Genomic DNA, 22,629 nt, shown 5'->3' with positions numbered 1-22,629 from the left:
TCTCCCAGAAGTTCACCTAAAACTTCCTGGAACCAGAGCGAGCGCATTTAATATAAATAAAGAGTGAAGTGGAAGAAGCAGCAGTGATTATGTAAAGTGGAACAAAAATGGAGAACAGAAAAGGCCACTCAGGGCTCATGAAAAACAATAAATGTCCAGTGTGTCAGTATTCAAGACGTCCCCCGTGGATAAGCGTATGACTGCTAATATGCCTCAGCACTTAGTTAATATAAATCTTTTTTTTTCCCATGCAACACTGTACAAAAAAATGGTACTAAATACACAATAATCCATTTAGTTTTACAATTCGTGAAGAAAAAAAAAAAAACTGCCTCATGTTAAAGTCTGGGTAAAAGGGAGTATTTTCCTCCTGTACTTCATCCTTATCTTGTCCCTTCCTCTTCCTCCTCTTCTCTCTCTGCCACTTTCCCAAGCTCCTCTATTACAGGCCTGTGAAAAGAGGTCATGTATCAGTTTACTGAAAGTCCCTCTCTGACCACACGACCCCCCCACAGCCCGCTCAGCCTCATGTCATTCCATCACTCCATCCCTCCCTCCATCCCTCCCTCCCTCTCGCCCCATTCTATTCTTCCATAACGCTGCCCAACAGCTCCGCCCCCCCGTCTACCCACGGCCCGATACTAATTGGTAAATCTGTCGAACCATAGCAGGCCAACAATAAGACACCTGGAGTTCTGTCAAAACACGTTTCTCTGTGAAACAGCCTCAAGTGCTAATACTGTACCAGCGAACTAAGCCAGCCTCTCCCTTAACACCGCAAGGTGTGTGTGTGTGTGTGTGTGTGTGTGTGTGTGTGTGTGTGTGTGTGTGTGTGTGTGTGTGTGAGAAACAAATCTGGATTATACTTTGGTAAAGTGCAATTCAGTGTTGCTTGATTTGGCGGCGCTAGCTATCAAAGTCTATTGGGTTTATGGTAGTGTTTGTGTTCTGTAAGCGTCCTTGTTAATATTATATTTATTAATATAAATCTTCATTTTTTTATGAATTAAATTAAAGCTTTTTGTGTGTTTTTAAACATCGACCATGTATGGTTATTTTATTTCCCCCACTATTTAAAGATATTTAGCAAACTTTAAAAAAAAAAGGAAATTTCCTTATAATAAAGAAATCTATTCTCTTTCAAACTATGAAAATATCTTACTTAAAATCTTATACTTACAAATGTATACTTATGATTATGATGGTTCAGCTAGTTTTTGTTGAAATATAATTGAAGTAACACAGTTTTTATGATCAAACAACAGGAAAAGTTGTGCCTGGCCCAGGGCGGGGTGGGGCGGGACGGGGGACTGACATCTGAAAAATTTGAATCAAATACACTAGTAGGTAAATGTAGGTCACATGTTGAGATTTTACACACAGCAGGACCGATCCCGATCGCAATCTAAATGTGCGGCCAAATAATTAGAAAAAAAAAATCCGTTCGTGTTTTGTCTGAGTCATACAGCCTCGAAGTGAGTGTACATGTGTGATTTTACGAGAGGAGAAGTGTGTATCCACTTACAGCCTGGCTTACAGGAAGTCATTGAGGAAGTCTCTTCATCAAGAATCTGATTCACATTTTCACAACACTCTGCCGTGTCAAGGCCCTCGTCCGTCCCGGAGACGGAAAGTGAACTGTACTGTTTCGGATCCGCCGCCGTGCTGCAGTGTTGCAGTGAAATCATGTGCAGCCGAGCTTGAAAACCTGACCCAGCCTTAGCTAAGACGTGCAGTGTACACATTTGCTTGTCATTCAGCTGAACTCACATGCAAAACAGGCACGGGCAGGAACACCTACGCCAAAAATACGTGGACGTGAAGATCAACACTTGGGATTAAACAGCCTTATGAACTTAGCACACACGCACTCACACCCACAAACCCAGCAGCACACGCTGAGCAGCCGCACCCCGAGCTTGTCAAACAAGTTCTGGCAGAAACATTTAAAAAAAACAAAAAAACCTTGCAGCAAGGTGGGGGAGGGGGGAGAAATGGAAATCTGATTATTCACCCAGCATAAGACCTCTTCAAAAGCCGAGTGCATTATTACCTACGTGCAGCGAGGCGATCAATGAGCAGTTGATCAGTGGAGCAATACAAACAGCTATTCCCTCGACGACTTGGCGCCACAATTCCACAGCTCTCTTCGTGGCGCTAAATGTAAGAAGATGAGCTGAACAATTTCAGTCCCCTGATCTCTGTGCCAACCTCGCACTTGGCAGACCAAGGCTGCTCATTGTACGGCGCGCTTTTGAGCTCCCCCAACTATTTGTGTCCACTAAGGAGGTTCGAGGCGTGAACGAGGCACTCCGCGGCCCCGTATCATGCCAGTCTGTGCCTGGCGAAGGCTGCCAAACGACTCTCTTTCTCTTTCACGCACTCGCTGCTCTCCTCTTAATAGATCGTTTCTCTGCCAGTGGACAAGAGGACAATTAATGCAGCTAGACTGCGGCCTTGTCTCGTGCAAACATCCTTAACCTCGACCCGCGTGACACGCCGCTGCACATGCGTGTGCATAAACACGACCCACTCTGCTTCCTCACTCATACGCTGGCATGCGTTCAAGCCCAGATGCCAGAACTGAAAAGCAGCCTCTTCATGCCAGCTGCTTCAGGAGAAAGCAAAAGAAAGAGAAATAATCGCCACCGTTCCGGAAGATGAGAGAAAAAATAATTTACATAACACAAATGCGGCTCGCTAGCAACAGCGCTCACAAAGATGACGCTCGGAAGACGACAAGGCTGTGAGGAGAACGCCTGGAGGGACTGAAGGGTTCAAACGTCCCGCAACAGACCGAGCTGAAAGTTCAACACCAGACGTGGCGTTTGTGCACCTACAGCAAACTGAGAGGAGAAGCTTCTCCCTTCTGTACCTGTTGTGGTCCTCAGAAGATCATGTTCTCCATCATGTGGTAACATATAGTAATATTTAATATTCTAACCTTTTAGCTCATATCTTGTGCTGTTATTGACATTTTAAAGTACCGGTTCATTTACATGTCTATCTAGTTCCGACTATGAGATCCGTGGCTCGTATAAAGATCTGTTTGTCCAGGAACTTTGAAGAAGAAGGACGTCACGGGTCACACAATCGTTGCATTTCACACACTCTTTTACGAGTCACATGAATCCAAAACAAACCACTAACATCCTTTTTTACTATCATCACCCGTTTATAGGTCATTTCCTTCGGCTAAGGTCGTACTTAGGTCCACATCTATTCATTTTGCACAGCAGGACACATACAGATTACAACACACACAAACACACACACACACACACACACACAAGCGGGCAGGCATTTCCTGACTGGGGGACTGTAAACCTGAGTGCATCATCGCTGCAAGAATTGAAAGCATGGCTGTGTGAAGCATGTGGACGGTCAGCCGGTGTGTAAACTAGAAGCGTGCGTCCTGAGAGTGCCACAGTGCTAACATGGCCGATAGGGGCTGGCTGCCAAATTGTGAAGGGTTAAAAGAAGGACGTCAGGGAAAAAGGAAGAGAAAGAGAAAGGAGGATTGACGTAAATGTTTCGCAGACCGACTCATTAGGAAAAAAAAAAGAAAAGAAAAAAAAGGACGATGCTAAAAACACAAACCTCAGAATTTAACGCAAATAGAAACTCCAGGCAGGCTTTCTTTATCCTGAGTTTATCCGATCATGTGACTCTTGTTGAATTCAGGGCAGGATGTTGTTGAAGAAACACACACACACACACACACAGACACACACACACACAGGATCATCATGTTCCTTAAACAATACCCTGTGTAGCCTGATTGCTGGGAGCGGGTTAACGAAAATGGAAAGGTATAAAAGCTCACAGGCTGATAACCTTCTCACTGTTTACCCCGAGTACAGAGACAGTTCCCCATAGGTCTCTTTATCACGCACTAACTACTGCTACATTTGGGAGGAGAAAGTTTAATATACTAACAGTTAAAAGCCTTGAAACATGTCCCATGATCCTGACTTTTTACATTTCTTTTTACATTGTATTGTTTCGTTGTATTGATCACTGAAGGCATCAATAATATGCAATCATCTGCTCTAAACAGTTGTTATTGCGATAAACCTTTAAAACGGCTCTAGTCTGAGGTGCTGTTTGTTAATTGGTTATTTTTTTGAGGCTGGTAACTCTAAATGAACTTCTCCTCTGCAGCAGAGGTGGGTTTTGGTCTTGCTTTCCTGGGATGGTCTTCATAAGAGCTAAGTTCATCCTGGTGCTTGACGGGTTTTGCAAATGCACTTGCTGAAGAACTTTTTCAGAAGAGCTGACCTTCATGTCTTAATTTAAAAACGGACTGTGGAGGTTACTTAATTACCTGATGCCATATGTCTTATTTCATAGGTGTGAAAAAAGTCCAGTATTGTCCTAGAATGTAGAAAATAAACCCAAAACCCGTGTCCAAACTTTTGACTGGTACTGTATATGGCTATTGCACCGATCCTGTACTTACCTGTGATTATCATTAGTATGTACAAGACCTAATGCGTCTTCTCACAAGTAGCAGTGCACTACACACACACACTGTATTAATAAAAGTGGATTATTGCGGTTCTACGTCTCAGCCAACACAAACGTCATCAGCATTTCCTCTCATTTCCCTTGTTGTTATTAATCAGTGAGGTCTTCTGTCAGGTTTTTTTTCTTTTCAGCTAAAATAACCTGTTAACCAAACAGCTAGGGAATAAATCATCTTAATCTGAGAACTAGCAATTCAAGTCTCATTCACTGATAATTCACCTCTTAAACTGCGGGAAAATGAAAAAGAACCAAAAGTTCTGTCAGGCGGCTAATTTATAGATGTTCAGCGGGAAAACTCTGTATGTTGTGTCTGGGTGAGAAAGTGTGTTTGTGTGAGTGTGTGTGATGGGGGGTTGGGTGGTGACAGGAGCAACTCTGACCATATTCACATTACACACACACACACACACACACACACACAGACTGTGGCTAAACATGATAGCCACATAGTCATGCTCACGTGGAACAGCGATAAGAGCGTGAAGTGACCATGAGGATTAAACAACTCTGAGTTTGGGACAGGAAAGGCCTTGGGAAAGTTGCAGGCGAAACGCCAATCGTTTGCACACCGTCAAAAGCGACAGAAGACTGTGCACAGTACAGCTCTTTGAGAAAGAACTAGTATGTGTGTGTGTGTGTGTGTGCGTGTAAGAGAGAGAGAAAGAGAGAAAATGCACTAGAGTTCAGGCTGAAGTCTGTGACACTGGGGTGCTCATTATCAGCGAGGGGGCTGGGATTTCCCAGCAGGCCTTTGGCCCTCCCAGCTATTGTCCAGCTGGTCCAGGTGCACCACTATTCACGCACAAAAAAAATAGAGCAAATTACCAGACAAAACTTCTGTCCTTGCAACATCCTCGGTCTCACACGCTCAGCGGGAGGGAAGATGCAGGGCACTGATGATTTTTTATTTATATATATAATTTTATGCACTACGAATCAACATTCGTGCCTGGACTACAAGAAAGCTGGGACTCTGTGTTGATCTTCATGGTAATCTGTGGCGGTAAGGACAGCGCAGTGTTCGGTGGGACAGAATGCAGGGTTTCAGGTGGGAGGTCCCGCTCTGCACGAACTCCTCACATTCCATTACTTCCTCACTACTAATTACCATACACTCGGAACTGGCACAAAACACAACTCTTCCCCCAGCTGCCCCTCCTTTCCTTTCCCCTTTCTCTGCATCATGCTGTTCCCGCGTTTTGGCGCGCGCACACACACACACACACACACACACACACACACACACACACACACAATTTTTGTGGGATATTCACATTGACATGTGTGTTGATTGTCACCTTAAGCACTCAGCACTTAAATAAAAAATAAAATGTACTTTCTGGTAAATCTCGTAATTGTCAGATAGTTTTCACCAGGTCCTCATAAAGCACTACAAGCCTACACATACACACAGCAGTGGAGTGCGGTGGGGAAATAGTTAACACTCCAGCCGTCCCCTGCTGCCAGTGAAAGCCCTGAACACAATGGAGACATTGTCCAGCCTCAACAAGACCCAGAGGGAAGGGTGGTGTGTGTGTGTGTGTGTGTGTGTGGGTGTGTTGGTGTGCCTGTTTATTTCTGCATCACTTTCCATGCAGTTTAAAAAAAAAAAAAATTTACTTTCACAAAGTTTGACCAACACAGGCATCCTCACCAGAAAGTATTCGGTCTCATTCCGGGCTTCATAACACTTTAAATCAACTCCACGCTCCGATGTCAATCTCACAGTCCGGCACCTGTCTGCACATTTCAATCACAACCTGCATTTGACTGATCAGTCGATCTGATTTCAGCCATGAACCTGGCTCCTGTGGTATGAATGAAACGCTGAGTCTCAGTCACATGATGGGAACACAATGGTGGCTGCAGGAGCAGCAGTGGACAGCTGTGCGCACAGGGCAGACGGAGAATGCAGGAAAGTGAGCCTGGAACGAATGGCCAATCTGTCACAGCTGTGGGGAAATATCCCATCTCACCCTGCCCCCCCAGAAGGTTTCCCTTACACCACACTGGACTGACGTCACATAAACGTCTACGTGTGTGTGTGTGTGTGTGTGTGTGTGTGTGTAGACAAGAGAGTTCAGGACTTTAGTGAGTTATGCATTACTAATCATGTGATGTGTGTGTGTGTGTGTGTGTGCTCTGGATGGATGTGAAGTAAGGACATGCATCGAGGTCTATTTTGAATAATTCCATATGGTTTACTGTATTTGAACCAGCAAGTTTTTTCAGCCGTTCCCTCACCTCTACCAGACTCAAACTGTCTCCAATGCCTCATTGATCAAATAGTACTGTGAGCTTGGGTCACTGTCTCTGTGGTGTTTTCTTTCTCTGTGGGTCACTTTCCAAAGTTTTCACTGTTGTTTACAGGTCTGCAACACCCTCAGCAGGGACCTCATTTCCCCTCTCATCTGTTCCAATCACTCAGCATTCAGCATCAGCAGTATACTAATCACCGGCCTGATCTTCTGTCATCATCTGTATGTGTTTCTCACTGATTCATGCCTTAAGATAGATGTTTCTTATGCTTGAATAATTCATAGGTCGCTGTGTGGCTAAACAATCAGAAAACATTCCTCTGAACTGGGCAGGTACAGGGACTGGACTGTATATGTGAGCCAAAAAGGAGAGCTAAAAAAAGTCCTTCAGGAAGCCTGAAAAACTATTCAAGATTACATAAAAAAATAGACATAAAAGTAGTATAAAAGATATATAATGCATATAATGATATATATATATATATATAAATCAGCCTGTTGGGTTTTAGTCTAATAAAAACAGGGGCATGTATCTCCTAGTGGACTGAAAGAGCTCCATGGTCCAGGGACGGATGAGTGAAAAGTTTCACTTTGCGTCAACTGGTCAAGCCGACTCGCCCTGTTCCACTCATTATACTTATATTATACACATCTGTCCTTTTTTTTCTTTTTGCTTTCTCGCACACGTGCATGCACGCACCTCTTTATCTCTCTGTCTCCCTCCAGCTGATTGGGAGATCACTTGAACTTCGGCTCCTACTCCATATCTCCTACCTATCGGCATTCTCTTATCGGGCCACGCCAGACAGCCCAACCTGGCAGCCTTGGGTCAAGGATGCCAGGTGTTTTTCCAATTTCACAGCAGCAAAAAAAAAACTGTTTACACATTGCGGAAATAGACTGATAAGAGGATCACTTACTCTGATGAATCAGAAATTTCCTTATATGCACTGGATACACTGGATTGGACATTTCAGATCTGACTGTATTGACATGTCTCAGACATTAGATTAATATGTGGCGTGACTAAAGTTCATTACTTGCATGATGCAAACGAAGGAAACTCTGGATCACGCACATAGTATCAGAGTAAGGAGAAAGAAAAAAGGCAAGCCTTTCCTTCTTGACAGAAAAATGGAAGGAAAACATGGACAGATTATTTCCGGTAAACAGCACATCTTTCTAAACCAGTGAGATCAAGCTTACGGTTTCTGATTCCACCAAGCCAGGACTTGATTAAACAAAAATCAAGACCCAATCACCACTGATAAATAAACAAATAAAGAGTATGATTAAATAGAGATGGAATTCAGAGTCAAGCTGTTTAGTGGAGAGAGCTTTAAAACTCTTCTCTAAGGCAATAAAAACATCCATTACACAAGTGTTTACAGCCTTACCAGACAGGCAGGGATTGTTGTCAAGCACAGCATTTACCTGAAACCGGTCCTAACTGCCTCCTGCAGTTTTAATAATTTTGAAGTGCACATTTTTTTCTACACCTCTTTAAAAAAAAAAGCATCCTTGTAAAAACCTGCCCGTATGCTCCCAGAATAGCCCGGTACCTTTACAGAGTGAAGATCTCACTGGCAGTTCAGTTCATCAAAATGCTGCCATCGCCAAGTCTTTGGTGCTAAACTTAACTTTTGACAGCTCTCTGTTTCAAATAAACACAGCATGGCAGAGAGCTATTCTTAACTCGGTTCTGCCAAGACGCACTGAAGTCTAGAATGCTATGTGCACTCTGTTCGCTTCAGAAAGGAATGGGAGCTTTCTCGCCATTTAATAATGGGACCCAAGTAACTCACAACAAACTCGGGAAGTGTCAAGAAGTTTTGCACTCACAAGCTCAGAGCTCTACATTTTTGCCAAATTATCCAAGACCGATTTAAAAAGTTATTAAGAAATAAAAACTTGAATTGGAAAAATCCAAGGCCAGTTATTTTAAAGGATGAGGGTTCTTAAATGACTTGATTGACCCCTGCCTGACCCTTACAAACCACACGTTTCTGACTAAAAAAAACAAAGGACTGTAAATCCAAATAAGGCTCTCGGCTTTGCTTTGGAGTAAACAGAGCGGTCGGTCTACTGACCGACACCATGAGGTAAAGTTACACACTTCCATTATATCAGTCCATCGACATGTCCACCTACGGTATGGCGCTACTGATAATGACTGAAAAGTTTTGGGTTTACTGACTGGCTATAATGTCTGCTACTGGAATCTGGAGATAGTTATCAGACTGGTGCCTTCACCTCATGGGCCTGGCCAATAATTAACCAGGTCCATATGAGAGCTCTGGGAGGATGTGTAGCATCTCAGCAGAAACCCTGGCTAGGCAATTCTATGCAATTTTTCTTTAAAACGGACACTTTTTCACAAGTTTACCTCCACACTTATTGTACTGTAGTGGAAATATTTTAATAACGATGCACATTTGACTGTCACACACCCTGCACCTTTTTGTCTGTGTGACAGGGTTTTGCTTTTTAACTTGTGATTATAAAACATGTTATGCTGAGGGAAATATAAATGCACTCGCATGTCTCCAAGTGGAACAAACATTAGTTACTGATAATAAATCAGCAGCATGGGAAATACAGCGTCTAACTTGCCACTATAAACCCGAATAGCGCCGTTTGCCAAGGACATGCTGGGAAGAACACAAGTCCAGCTATGATGGCTGGCAGTAGGTGTTACTAAACCGATGGAAAGACATGTTTGTCCTTAAATAAAACCTCTGAAAGCCAACAATGGAACATTTCATCCATTAATAAACACTATAATCAGAACACACACCACAATAACTAAGTGTTATCTCCAAATAAAGACTAATAAATCTATAATTGTGGCTTTTTTTCTATTTCCATAATTAAGAAAAGATTAATGTTTATCATATTATATTTGCTAGCAGCCCATAACACTCGCCTGTGAACCACACTCAAATTTAAAAAAGCACTAATTTACAGGGATAGAGACTTGTCCTTATAAATATTCCTATATCATAGTTTTTCCAAGTAGATATTAGTAAGGGTTTTCAAACTGCTTAAAAGCTTTGAATCTTCAAAGCTTAGAGTGTGTGAGATTGGAGTCTGCTCCTCTGTGTGCTGCTGAATTTTTTATCCTGCTAGCACCTTAGGTCAGTGCACAGCTCTATGCAGTCCTGCTCATCACACAAAAAGCTGCAGTCATTTGCACTCAGTCGTCAGGTTTGTTTTAGGACAGCAGTGCGAGATCCCCAAGAAGCGGCCAGCACAAGAGACAGGAAGGGAATCTTTTGTCTGCGCCGTAAAACAAAGAGCTATGTAAATATAATGACTAATAGGTGTTACTTACAACGATGTGTGCTGGAGAAGGGGACCTGGCATCTTTAAGTGCTTGTCTACTTTGAAGACTTCCTGCTTGAACATCTATCAGTGGCCATTTCATCTGTAGGTACTGAATGGTGGAAAGAAACAAAATGGAGAAACAAAGAAAAACATGTTAACAATGCAGAAAAGCAAACAGAGGAAGGAACAGAAGAGGGAGAAAAAATCCTGAGATGACAGTATGGTTCAGAAAAAAAAAAAGAGAAAAAAAGAAAGCAAAAGCAAATTGTGTTGAAACTCATCCTGGATTGAAAAATGCATGAGGTTGAAATTTGTTCTTTGTTTTCTGTTGTTGTTGCTATGAAGAAAGAACAAAAAACATCATTTCTTTTATTAAGTCACAGATGCCGTGGATGATTAAGAAATGTCAGTGTGCTTACTTTCTTTTTCGTGTAAAGCCTTATTCATGTAGTATAGGAAATGTAAGATGTATTGCTTTTATGTGTCTATAAAAGGTCAGTTCATAGCCCATTTGGGTAAATGATTGATCTAGCCAGGCTCCTTAAGACTGAATTACAGACATGTATATACACACAGACATGCAAGTGTTTCACAAAGTAGAACTGCAAACTTTAAGTGACAACCTGTAGCCAGGGATATTTAAAAGATTGTGCAATTAAGTTGTAAAACCTTATTATTATCCTTTACGGTTAGGATCAGAAGGCACACCCTCAGCTATATGTTTAAGAGACCGATATTCTTCAGTAAGGTCTATTCTAAAGAGGAAGTACATAGCAAGAACAAGAGTGCTGTAGGTGACTTTTTTTTTTAAGTCTTCCCCATCCGCATCACTCAGTCACAGGAAATCAGGGTGTCATTCCATCTGTCCCATCTTTCCTCCATTTTTCCAGAGCCAGTGAAGACATGCGTGCCTGATCCATGTTTGCACTCTGCCCCCCACATACCAACCATGTCCTCTCTCCAAGCCGAGCTGAGTCTTTTTCCCTTTTAATACCAAAAAACAACACTTAAGCAACCACCAGCAGCCATATAATCCAATATTCACAAAGCCAACGACCTCAGGCTGTGAACCTCTCGACCTGCAGATGTAATAAAAAGTCAGAACTTCCCAGCCTAAAGCACATGGTCATGGTCTGGTTCCAGAGTGTCAGAGTCATGACCATGGTCATGGTCATGGTCAGCTCGGCAGGAGTTGCAAAAATACTTTTTTTTTTTTCCCGACACTAAGTGCGCCCTCAGTGTTATCTCAATTACCCGGGTCAGAGGTTAACAGGCTCTTGATTGGTGATATTAGGGGGAATCCTGAATAGCATAATACACGGAGGAGAAAACATGCGTGCTTTCAAAACAGCTGCTTTATGCATTGCCGGAGAGTAAATTCAAACGATTATTCAAACAATTTAAGGACATAAGAGGAAGGTTGACTGGATTTGCATAAAGGCTTAGCAAATGCTTGATTATCTAATAAGGTTAGGGACAACTAATGCAGTTAGAGAGCTAAATAGGCCATGCAGGTAAACAGTGGAGTAAAAGCAAAATAAGCCAAGTCGAGAGAAAGAGAATATGTACTGTATGGGGAAAGGCAAGTTAAGCAGGCCTTAGCCAGAAGCTGCTTCTTAACCTTGGAACCACAGGCAACATGGTATGAAGCCTAGAGCTCGCAACATGAAAAATGGATTTGGAGTAAACTTGACATAAAAATGGATCACTTTTTTAATTCATAATGTATGCTGTGCTATACTACCCAGGATCCCCAAAGAGAACTTCTGACAAGTTGGTTGGCCTTGTAGGTTGGCCAGCGATTCAATCAGGACGTCAAGCACTGGGCTCGAATTCCAGGCAAAAAGAAAAAAACTTGGCAGGGCTGCAAGTAAGAACATTTTTTATCATTCCTTCCTCATGTCTAACTAGATCCAATCAGAGCTCTTCCCACTCCCGGTTCTTCTCTTTGTCCTGCTCGCCTTAAATCGTCTTACCGCACCGATGTGTTTGACCTCGACAGCATTCTATATGAAGCCATTTACAGTTTAACATTTGGAGTGCTAGAGATTTAGAGCAAATAAGGAGGCAGGAAGCTCAGGTTTGGAATTTGGTGTTGTCTTACATCAAGTTTTCAGTTGTTGCCTGTGGCTATCTGAACATGGACTTTGTGTTGGTGCAGTGCTGGTGTAGTGGATACATGTCTACTTCTTGGCTTTGTTGTACAAGAATGTGTGTACCATGAGTATGTGTGTGTGTGTGTGTGCGTGTGTGTGTGTGTGTGTGTGAGAGACCCTTTCGGAGAGCCAGTCTGTTCAGTGGTAATTAGCGGTAGGTTCACTGCAGGGTGCAGTCCTGTGGTTGATGCTGGAGGGACTTATTGACTCCCACCTTGGCCTCAGCTCCTATACTCCCCTTCCTCTGCACTCCTTCTGCCTACTCCTGTACATCTATTTGTTTATGAGTCTGAGTCGGTACTTGGGAGGGAAAGGCGCATCATAAAGTTCTCCTGTTGAGCTCCTTTTTCTTTAATTAGCCGCTGTTTTTTTTTTTTTTATCCCAAACTGTGTGATACAATTAGAAAAATATGAAAAAAACGTTTTTCTAGCATGCACTTTAGGGATTGGTTGTCAATTAAAGAAACTAATATCGCTCATAATAATGTAAATTTATTATAAGCACCATTTATAAGGAAACTAGAAATAGTGGTGCATGGTGGCTGTGAGCCAGGTGACGTCCTGGCTTTCAGCGTAGTAGTGTTTGGATTAAGGGGAGTGAAAGGGGACACCACGACGAGGGCATAGTGCACATGCTTTAACAGGCGTATCCACTTCGGACCACTACTGCAAATGTTCTCTTCTTAATCCCTGCCACAGTTTTTATAGGCATGCCAAGGAAAGCAGCAGTGCCAGAACTCCATCGACCCCCTTCCCAGCTTCCTCCAGCTCCACTGACGGATGCACTTGGTTGGGCCGTGACCCCTGACCTCTGCCTGCTGCCTCTCGTCCTCCACCAAATTCCCCCATAGTAGGCCCCTTGGGTAACTCAAGTGCCATTCTGATGTGTCAAATTGCTCTGGAGTTTTAGGATACGTCGCCCCCCCCCGCCAAATAAAAAAATAAAAAAAACTCCCCACTCCCAGCTCGGCTTCTGGGGTTGCTTAAAGTGTGCACTTCGTTCCTACGCTGACAGCAGGGGCTCCCCGTCACTCCCCCCAGCCTCTATCAGGCCTCCAAGTCTACCTCACCTCCTCTCTCCTGCCTCCAAACTGCCACAATGGCCCTGAATGACTCAATTGTCTCTGATGAAGTGAAAGACAAGAGAGTCTTCTAAATCCTCCCAGAGGGATGAACTCTCCCTCTATTGCCCAAAGAGTTCCCAGAGAGAGAGTGAGTGAGAGGAGGGGCACGTCGGCAACAGTAAGTTAGAAAAATAGTTGTTTTTCGCCATGTTCCAAAGCAGGAAGGTAAAAGTTCTCTTATTTTAAAATGAGTTTTGATCAAATTTGGGACATGCTCAGGTTTTGAGAGACAAGTTTTTTTTTCATACTGTGTCATGTCAGGACACAATTCACTACTATTTAAAAAATATATATATTTTAACACAGCAGGACCACCATGAATGGGATGCTTCTGGGCATCATAGGAGTAACGCAGTGCTGATTTATCTTGGCACTTGACATGATATTATAAGCACTACACAGTATTATGATTTAGATAAACACTCGGAGCTACTTCTATTTACTTCGAAATTATTCACCTTTCCTAGCTAGTCTGCTTTGTTAATTCATGTTACTTTATGTTATATGTAGCACCTTGGTCCCTGAGGCTTGTTGTTCCGTTTCACTGTGTACTGAACGACGTATGGTTGAAATGACAAAAAAAAAAAAAGCCTACTTGACTTGACTTTACAAGAGAACTCAGCATCACTGGATTATAGGATTGCCTTGAAATAGAAAGTAAATAAGGAAATCATGGAAAAAGCACATCCTATTTACTGTAACCAGACAAATTAATGAAGCAAAGAAGAAGGGGATCCATAGAAAGGTATTTTAGATATGTGAAAGACAGAGAGAAAGAGAGGAAGAAAAAAAAGGAGGAAGGGGAATACAGGGCTGGAGGCTGTAGACAGCATACGGCTGGCCAGCCTCCCACTAGAGACACCCAGCACGTCCCAGTCCATCTGTGCCCAGGGGTCAGGCGCATACATAGTGAAACGCACATAAACTCACACACACACACACATGCATACAGGCACCTACACCTGCACACGCACAGGGTCAGAGGATGCCAGGATTGGTGTAACAGCTTGCAGATTATGTAGACAGAAAAATACAAAGCCCTTCTTTTCACTAAAGCTGTGTGAAAGTCGTGTAAAACCCTGGAACTCCTGGTTGAAAGCTGTGTATGCAAGGAGAGGAAGAGTCGGGAGCTGACACTGCTGTGTTTAAATGCACAAGTCTGGTGAAACTGCTCCTGTTCTCATAGTCTCCACCGTCATCAGCCAAGATCTTGGTGCTACTGAAGCCCTTCGGCTCACGGACTCGTTCGCAGGTGCAGGAGTGCAAAGGCGCTCGGGGATGCACATACTTCACCTCACTCAAGTACAAACTCACTTTCATGAAAGAAGCAATTTTCTGTGATTGTCAAGAGGACAAAATGATGATCGAGCCAGGCTCTTTGAAAACCGCTGATCCAAGGAGAGGAATCTGTACCTATCTCCAGATGTAAAAGGAAAGCGTGTATGTGTGTGGCAGACATTCAAATGCCCTTGATTTCAGGTGAACAGAAGAGTTGGAGATGGAACGCAGAGGAAAAAGAGGATTGGTGATGGAAGACTTGCCCCATCACTACATGAAACTAAAAGTAAGTCTACACAAGAGCTCTTCACACTTGCTTAGTTCTCCTAATACACATTTTATGAGTAAATAAAGAAGGGGGGAGAAAAAAAAACGTGAAAAGAACGTCCCACCAGCTCAGAGAGCCTGAGGCAATTTGCAAGCAGGAAAATAAAGGCAGAATGTGGGCAGGCCTGGGGTTTGTGTGCCCCGGGGCAGGAGAGGCTCTGCAGGGCCTGCATTTACTCCAAAGGCAGAACCGCTGGGGGCTTCTCAGCCCACTGACAGCACGGGGCCTGAGACCCCAGCTCACTCTCCTCCAACCGCTCACCTCTCACCTCCCTCTTTCTCCCTTCTCCTCCATCTACCCTCTGACACTTTCTCCCTCGCTCTTTACTCCTCTCCTCCTCTAGACAAATCCTATAGACTATTCAAAGACAGCTGCCTTTTGAAACTCACGGTGGCGTCTTTCATCCTGTACTTCTCAAAGAAAATACTTGCAATGAGAAAAAAAAAAAAAAAAAAAAACGACATATATTTGTGGTATGCTTTTGTATATTTGTGGTTTGTGGTTAACCAGTGGTGGGGTTCTCACCTGCCATGTGAAACGCTGTAAAAACCAGTGCCATGTTAAATTCTGGCGACTCTTTAACAAAGGCAGACCATTCCCAATTCACCCCCCCCCCCCCCCCCAACACACACAAACCCGTGTTATAAAGGTGTGTTTATACTGCACAGTCCCAAACACTAAGGCATGAGGCATGCGTGGCCTCACTCGCAGTCTGTTTGTCTTGCAGGTGTGGGCTAATGCAGTAGTCAAACAGCAGCTGAGTCACCTGAAACGTTGAGAACAGCACCGGGCAACACCTCACGTCTGGACTATTAATGGAACGGGAGCTGCTAGCTGGAGAGCTAAGCTAACATGGAGAGATCCTGTCATGAGATATGCCACAATAAATCACATAAATGGCATCCTTCCAGGAGGTAATAAGGGAAGGACCTGTCGAAGTCCACAGAAGCTGAGCAGCACGTCTAACGTCAACGTATCTAGTTAAACCCCTTACTAAGCTAAAGGTACAGAAAGTCCAGCTCGGGTACCAAATGTACGCCTGAATCCGCCAACATGTAAGACTATATCCTGAAATGCAACAGAAAATAACAGTTTAGTCTATTTATAAAACTACACAGCTTTCATCTTATTTGTCGAAAAGAAAAAAAGAAAAAAGCTGGTAAAAAATAATATATTTTGAACAACATGACAAAAGAGGTGTTAATTTATCATAAGAGCATCCTTCCGATTTTCCGATCTGGTTGATGCGTGATGTTAATGCAAAGACTTTTTGCGAAAGCATCACTTTTCCTCAATGCCGTGGCTGTTCCACTCATCTCCCTGCTCACTCTATCCATCTTTCACTGATTGATTATCCTCTCCTCAACACACTTTATAAATAGACGCATGGGTCAGAGTGTTCAGTGCCAGAATTTGCACCAGCAGGGGCTCACAGGCATCTGAAATCTACAGAAGTCTATCTGACACCAACACACACAGTTCAAGCCTTCCACAGTGAGAGGTTCTCATTCCGGCCCTGTGGAATCTCATACACACTGACCTACTTAACAGCTACGTGTGCATAGGCCTGACTTTTAGCTCAGCACTAGGTGTGCCTGAGAACAGCTCGAATGGAGTCGGCGCGGGGTTCGGACTTTGGAGCGTGTGCGCAAACACACACATACATACGCACGTGCACGCACACAAAGTGAATACTGTACAGTAATTCCCTAGAGAGAGCTGGGTCATCACTGGCCACTATGAGGTGGTAATTATCACACGAGCACACTCCCAAGTTCAAAATGAAGTGGGTTCTCACCTCCAGCAGCAACAGCCGCCTTCAAAAAGCATCAAACACACACACAGACATGCACACACACCTTGGAGCACTTCAAACTCCATATTCATAAGGCCCTGGCCCTGGAGTGCAGCAGAAGCCCATTATCGGGACTCAGAGTCGAAATTTAGAATGGTTTCAGGACAAAAGCGTGGACACGTCCACAAAGAACACCCTCAGGAAACATCCTTACAAAAAAAATAAATAAATAAAAAATCCTAAACACCAATCCTAGTGCTCCCAAGATTAAACCCGCTCTCACAGAGCACGTCCAAGTGTCCTGCACCGTGCAGAGTAAATACATTCTACAGGACTCATGAACAGGAAAAAGATGAGCATGTAACTTAGATGTATATTTATACATTGTGGTTACATTGTGGAGCCTGTAATCACGAGGTCTTTCAGAAAACCCAAGTCAACCGCACAGACACCATCGTGGGAAATAAATCAATAAATAACGTGCTAGTGGTTAATTGGAACTGGAGCGGGCATGGACGAAAGTAAAACCCTGGGAAAATCAGGAGGCAGACACTATGGATAGAGTACAGTAGGTTTCCTGGTGACCCAGATCTTTTTCTGCCGTGCAACCCATGAGCAACACCCCTCATCTCCATAATGACCCGGACCTGGTGTCCTATCCACACCCACATTCAGCTCTCCTCCCAGTCTCTGTTAATTACCACCAACATCCCTGAACTAACGGCAACAACAGACACCACCATCGCACCAGACAATTACTAGAGAATCTTTAATGCCTTAGTGCCTTCTTCCTCCATCTCCCATACACACAGCCCCAGAGGTGATCACTGCCTGGGAAACCAAGACGAGAGAAAGTATTGTGGTCAATTACAGTTAGTCAAATCGACAAAATTAAATTAGGAAAAATGGTTACGATACACAAGGAAGATGTCCCTTCCTTGATGAACAATGAAAGAAATGACTGAAATAAATGCATCCTGATTTTTAGTTGACGTTAAAAGGACATTATTGTCATTAAAACAAACAAACAAACCAAATAAAGAATATTTCTGGGAAATGACGTACTGAGTACTTTCCCCATAATATTATAAGTATTAAATCACTCTGAATTTGAAACTGGGTAGAAGGCGCACCACTGGCGTCCTACAGATTCATTACATTACCCGCCGTGTTGTGGGTATATATAGTGAATAGCTGCTGATTTGGGATTCAGCTTCACTGTTTGTTTGGAGGCCGAAATATTGCTTGTGTTTGCTCGGTCTGCCTGTACGAAATTAAAAGCTTAATATTACTGCAATCCAGTGCAATACTTTTTAATAATTAAACGAAACTTCACCATGCTCTTTGGCTTAATTCCCTGGTTATTTCAGGGTGGATCAACCACAAGGTGTGTATCTTTATAATTGCTCACCAATGTGTCTGCTGATGAGTGGTGCGCGCTGGTAAAGAACTGAACTCTGGTTTAGATTAGACAGCGGGTTGGATTTTTTATTTATTACGACAAACTGTAAAAAAAAAAAAAAAAAAAAAAAAAAAAACACGTTTTCAGAGTCGTGCATAAACCATAGGACAAACGGGTTTATATTAGAGATCTGTGTTCCCACCATGACACAGACCCTTGTTAGAGATCACAACAGTGTATAGAGTGTGAGGCCTCTACGCGCACCAGCTGCATGTGGAATTTTACTCCTGTAACAGATTCAGACAGCTCTGTGTCAGATCAGAAGAGAAGGAAGCTGAATGGAGCTGAACATGCATGTAGCTGCTTCCTCAGCCTGCTATCGTTTTTTTAAATATATATATTTTTTTCATCAAACCTGCATTTAAAGAATCGCAGTATTGACGCAATACAGCGCAATATGGCAGGTGCACATCATCCGTCGCACAAGTATCCCGTTTATTTAGTCAACCAAACAGGGTATGGGATGTTAAAAAAAAAAGAAAGAAAAAAAAAACAGATGGCGTTTATAAAGGTTAGCATGTCCTAAAACAAGCCTTGGCTACAAACTGTGTGTTTTTGTCAGCTGAGGGAAGCCGTACTGAAAAAAAAATAAAAAAAAAATCCCTCAGCCAAGCCATCAAGTTGAACAGTGAACTTCACAGTAGTAGCTGCCTTTCTATGCCTCTGCTTTTGATGTTACCTCCAAAGCAAGGGATCAAAGGCTTGGAGTGTGGCGTGGGGAAGTCCCAGGCTCTTAGCCTGCCAGCCCGTGATATATGCAAAAGTCTATGCCAGAAAGAGAGAGAGAGAGAGAGAAAGAGAGAGAGGTGGGAGGGGCAAAGAGACAGAGACAGCGAGAGGGAGAGCGGGAGCAAGCTTGCATGGAATGTGACTAAATAGTGTGCTTCATCCTAATGAAGTCCAAAGATGATGCAATCACTCCTTTCAGCAATCGCTGATGTGCTGCTAATACAAACCAAGGGATTATTGTTTTGGCGGCGTGGGCACAAGGTGTGTGTGCGTGCGCCACCTTCACACTTGCACCTACACTTCTCTAGCCACTGCCACTTCTACTACGAAATCAAGAAGAACCAAGATCGTCTGTAAACAGATGACCAAAGAAAACCGTAGATCTGCATGCACGTTGGAGCCACTGCTGAAAGAAACAAGAATGCGTGTGTGTGTGTGTGTGCATAAGCACATGGACAATGGTCTCAGCTGTGCAAAATATGACCACAGAGGTGTGTTCAAAATGCCAGACCTACTGGACACATTGGGATACAAACACACACACTCACAAACATGCATGTCTCTCTCTCTCTCTCTCTCTCTCTCTCTTAGGCACACACGCCCTCTCCCCCAGGCCTATAGGATTAAGAGGTCCAGCTGCTGACAGCGAGCCCTTCCTTCCCACATCTCCCACGATGCACCTCCCCTCCCCACCCGGCCCTTCGGCCCTGTTCTGCCAGGAAGGAGGACACACCTGAACTTGACATTGATCTGCCCCAGCTTCTCTCTCTCACTCTCTCTGTCTCTATCTGTTTACACACACACTTTCACACACAAAAATCACATGCTATGGTATTCATGCCTGTAAGGGGTGGGAAAGTCTATAAAAGACAGACAAAAAAAAGAGTGCACTGAGACGAGAGAGGACAAAAAGTAACGTCCTTTTCTCCACTGAACACCACTGTACCCTATAACCCTGTGCATTCACAGCAGCCGCTATTAGCCTTAGTGGGTCAGTGCACGTGTGGTCAGGTGGCGCGGCCATGCTAGAGTGTGTACCGCACAGTCAGATTCTTCAAGAGTCACAGCCTTGAGAGGAGGAGGAAAGACCTGAGCACATATAATGGGCCTGTTGTTGGAGGGACGGAGGAGAGCGAGGAGGAGAGAAAGGGAGTGGGAACGAGTATGGAGGACTGAAAACATGGCGGGATCTGATTTCAGCCTGCCTGCCAGGTCCGGGCCAGGCCTGCTGGCACTCTGTCCTGCTCGAAGTGTTCCTGCTCCACTGGGTCAGCACAAGTGGAATCACAGTGAACTCTGCTAAGCTGATACAGCAATAATAAAATGAACAGCTTCATACTGAGGAGGTCGTACATTTCATGTATAAATGCGGTAACAAATAAGTCAACCTATGACTGGAAACATATTTAATAAAAGTGAAATGTTGCGCAGAACTGTGTAGCTATTTGTACATTAAGAAGTTGGATGTAAGAAGCATGAGTACAGGTAGAACTGGCCTGAAATAAAAATAAGCATCGAGTTGCCAACTGGGATGTGCTACTAAATCTGGGCTTCAATTTGAGCTGTAGTGATGGATAGCTAATGAGAAAGAAAAATCCATCCAGTACAACAGCAAAATACCACAGACACTGCTGATCGCTAACTCCCTGCGTAGCTGAGATAAGACGGGAAAAAACAGAAAGAAAGAAAGCGCGGGGTAGACAGCTAAAGGGAGGCAGAGAATGAGAATGAAGGAGTGAGAGCCGGAGGAAAAAAAAAACGGAATGATGACAAGTAAGCGCAAAGACCAACCAGGATTTACTTTCAAAAGAGCTTCCATTGATCTTTTTTGATAGACCTGCAATAAATCAAACCAGATTGACTCACATGAGAATGATGTCTAATCCTTTAGTCAGATCCAGAAGAACTCCAACCAAACCAGCTGTTAATTTAGGCTTTACAAGATAAAGCATGAGAAATCCAACCTGATGTACCCTAGGGCAGGGGGCTTACATCATGTCTGTAACGCAAACAACTTATTGTGAGTTTGGAGACATAATCAGTGTGAGAGAGAGAGAGAAAGAGAGAGACAGAGAAAAAGAGAGAGAGAGAGAGAGAGCGGGAGAGAGATTGAATACAGTCTTATAGGGCCGAAGGTGTGGATGGTATTTGTAGAGATAAATAAATTGTGTTATGTAGAATTCAGGCCCACAGATTAATCCAGTGTACAGGGATATAGAATGATGGACGCCATCAGAGAGGAAGGGAAAGAGGGAGAAAGTGGAGAGCTTGGAATAGGTTTCATGTTTGGACAGCCTGTAATTTCCCAGGAGCTTGGCCCAATGCCCATAGATAGTGCCACCTCGGTCATGCCTGGGTAACCACATAGTGGCCAGGCCATAATCAACCATGCTAATTAAAACCGCTATTTTTGTTTGCCTGTTTTTTTTTTCTAAAGTCCACACTTCCTGTTGGCGGAAGTGTCGGCAAACACCATCTAGCCCTCAATGGTTACATTTCTAATGTCTTTTTCAGCTCCACATCCTGTTTGTGTGTCAGAGAAATGACAGATGTTGGAGAGAGTGGGTAGGAGGGACCGAGCATGAAAGATGGGAAGGAACTGTACTGTATAATGATCACAAACTCAAACCAACAAACGTATTATTCACAAGGCCACATCTTCTTGCCTTTTAACATCTCCCTTTTACAAGAGCAACAAGATCTGAAATCTGAAATGCGATTCCAGATGACCAGGGCCTTTCACTCAGGTTCTGACGGGTGTCTGAAAAAAAGCAGGCTTGTAGCCTCTGGAAAGTGTCCAAGGGAAGCTGTGGCTCACGAGTCAAAACAACGGTTCACGTGAAATGGAGAGATAAAGCAGGAGCCCTCACCCCCTGCTTCTCCACACCCTTCTGGATACACATGCTGCACACAGGGATCACTTGGACTTTGGATGTCTGCTCTGTTCCAACTAAACTCATGCTAAATAAGCCGACGGGTTTTACCATGCACACGCATCTATGTACAGGAGAGTGCCAGTTTTTCTGCACTCTGTTACACATGCTATCTTTAGTTCTGCACTGAAGCACTTCCTCTCACCCCTAACCCCCTCCTTCCCCTGGTGTAATGGGATCACACTCACTACCTAGCCCCATGCCTCATCTTGCCTCGTCCTAGCCCAAGCACAGGGTCGCTCTTTTAATTACGCAGAAACAGTAATCCCACCAGACAGATGGCAAACAGGCCAGTTCCCGGCGACTGGACGTCCAATTGATTCACTGCCGATGATTTTGGGCTAAATTCTATCCAACACAGCAACGTTACAGAACGGGATTTGCTTGAAAGCCTTGTGAAAGCAGATGTGCCCTCTTACCCAGCATCTGTGACAGAAATCAAGAAGGCGTGAAGAAATAGAAGAACAGACTAGGCTGTGTTTCAAATAAAAAAAATAATATAATCAGTGGAAACAAAAGTACACCATTTTTATCCCCTCAGAAAGGCCGGAGTCTGACTGAGCCATTCGGAGCAACTCAGTGTGGTAAACCACATATCAAGTGAAAATGAGAAGTGACAATGATGTTCTTTTCTTAAAAGAGGGAACGTGTTTAGTTTATGGGTTTTATTCAGCACTGCGGTTTTTCTTTCGGGAGCATCCCAGGAATC

At 43.6% G+C, this 22,629-nt stretch overlaps 1 protein-coding gene across 26 annotated transcripts in view; it reads right to left on the bottom strand.

The window, feature by feature from the left end:
- Positions 1-22,629, bottom strand: part of tcf7l2 (transcription factor 7 like 2) — a 77,488-nt gene that overhangs the window by 41,918 nt on the left and 12,941 nt on the right. For 25 of the 26 annotated variants that reach the window (XR_008365617.1, XM_053511173.1, XM_053511174.1 and 22 more), the window contains exon 4: positions 10,123-10,224. Coding sequence is in view for 25 of the 26 variants with exons in the window: in XM_053511173.1 (XP_053367148.1) it covers positions 10,123-10,224 (102 nt within the window). In the remaining variant the exon portion in view is untranslated. Of the gene's footprint in view, positions 1-10,122; positions 10,225-18,207; positions 18,294-22,629 lie in introns of those variants that run through there. The other variant, XM_053511191.1, reaches the window with a different exon arrangement.

This window comes from Clarias gariepinus, chromosome 14, assembly GCF_024256425.1.
Source record: "Clarias gariepinus isolate MV-2021 ecotype Netherlands chromosome 14, CGAR_prim_01v2, whole genome shotgun sequence".
Taxonomy (NCBI): domain Eukaryota; kingdom Metazoa; phylum Chordata; class Actinopteri; order Siluriformes; family Clariidae; genus Clarias; species Clarias gariepinus.
Note: the sequence above shows the minus strand (reverse complement) of the source record. Positions and strands in the feature narration are given on the sequence as shown.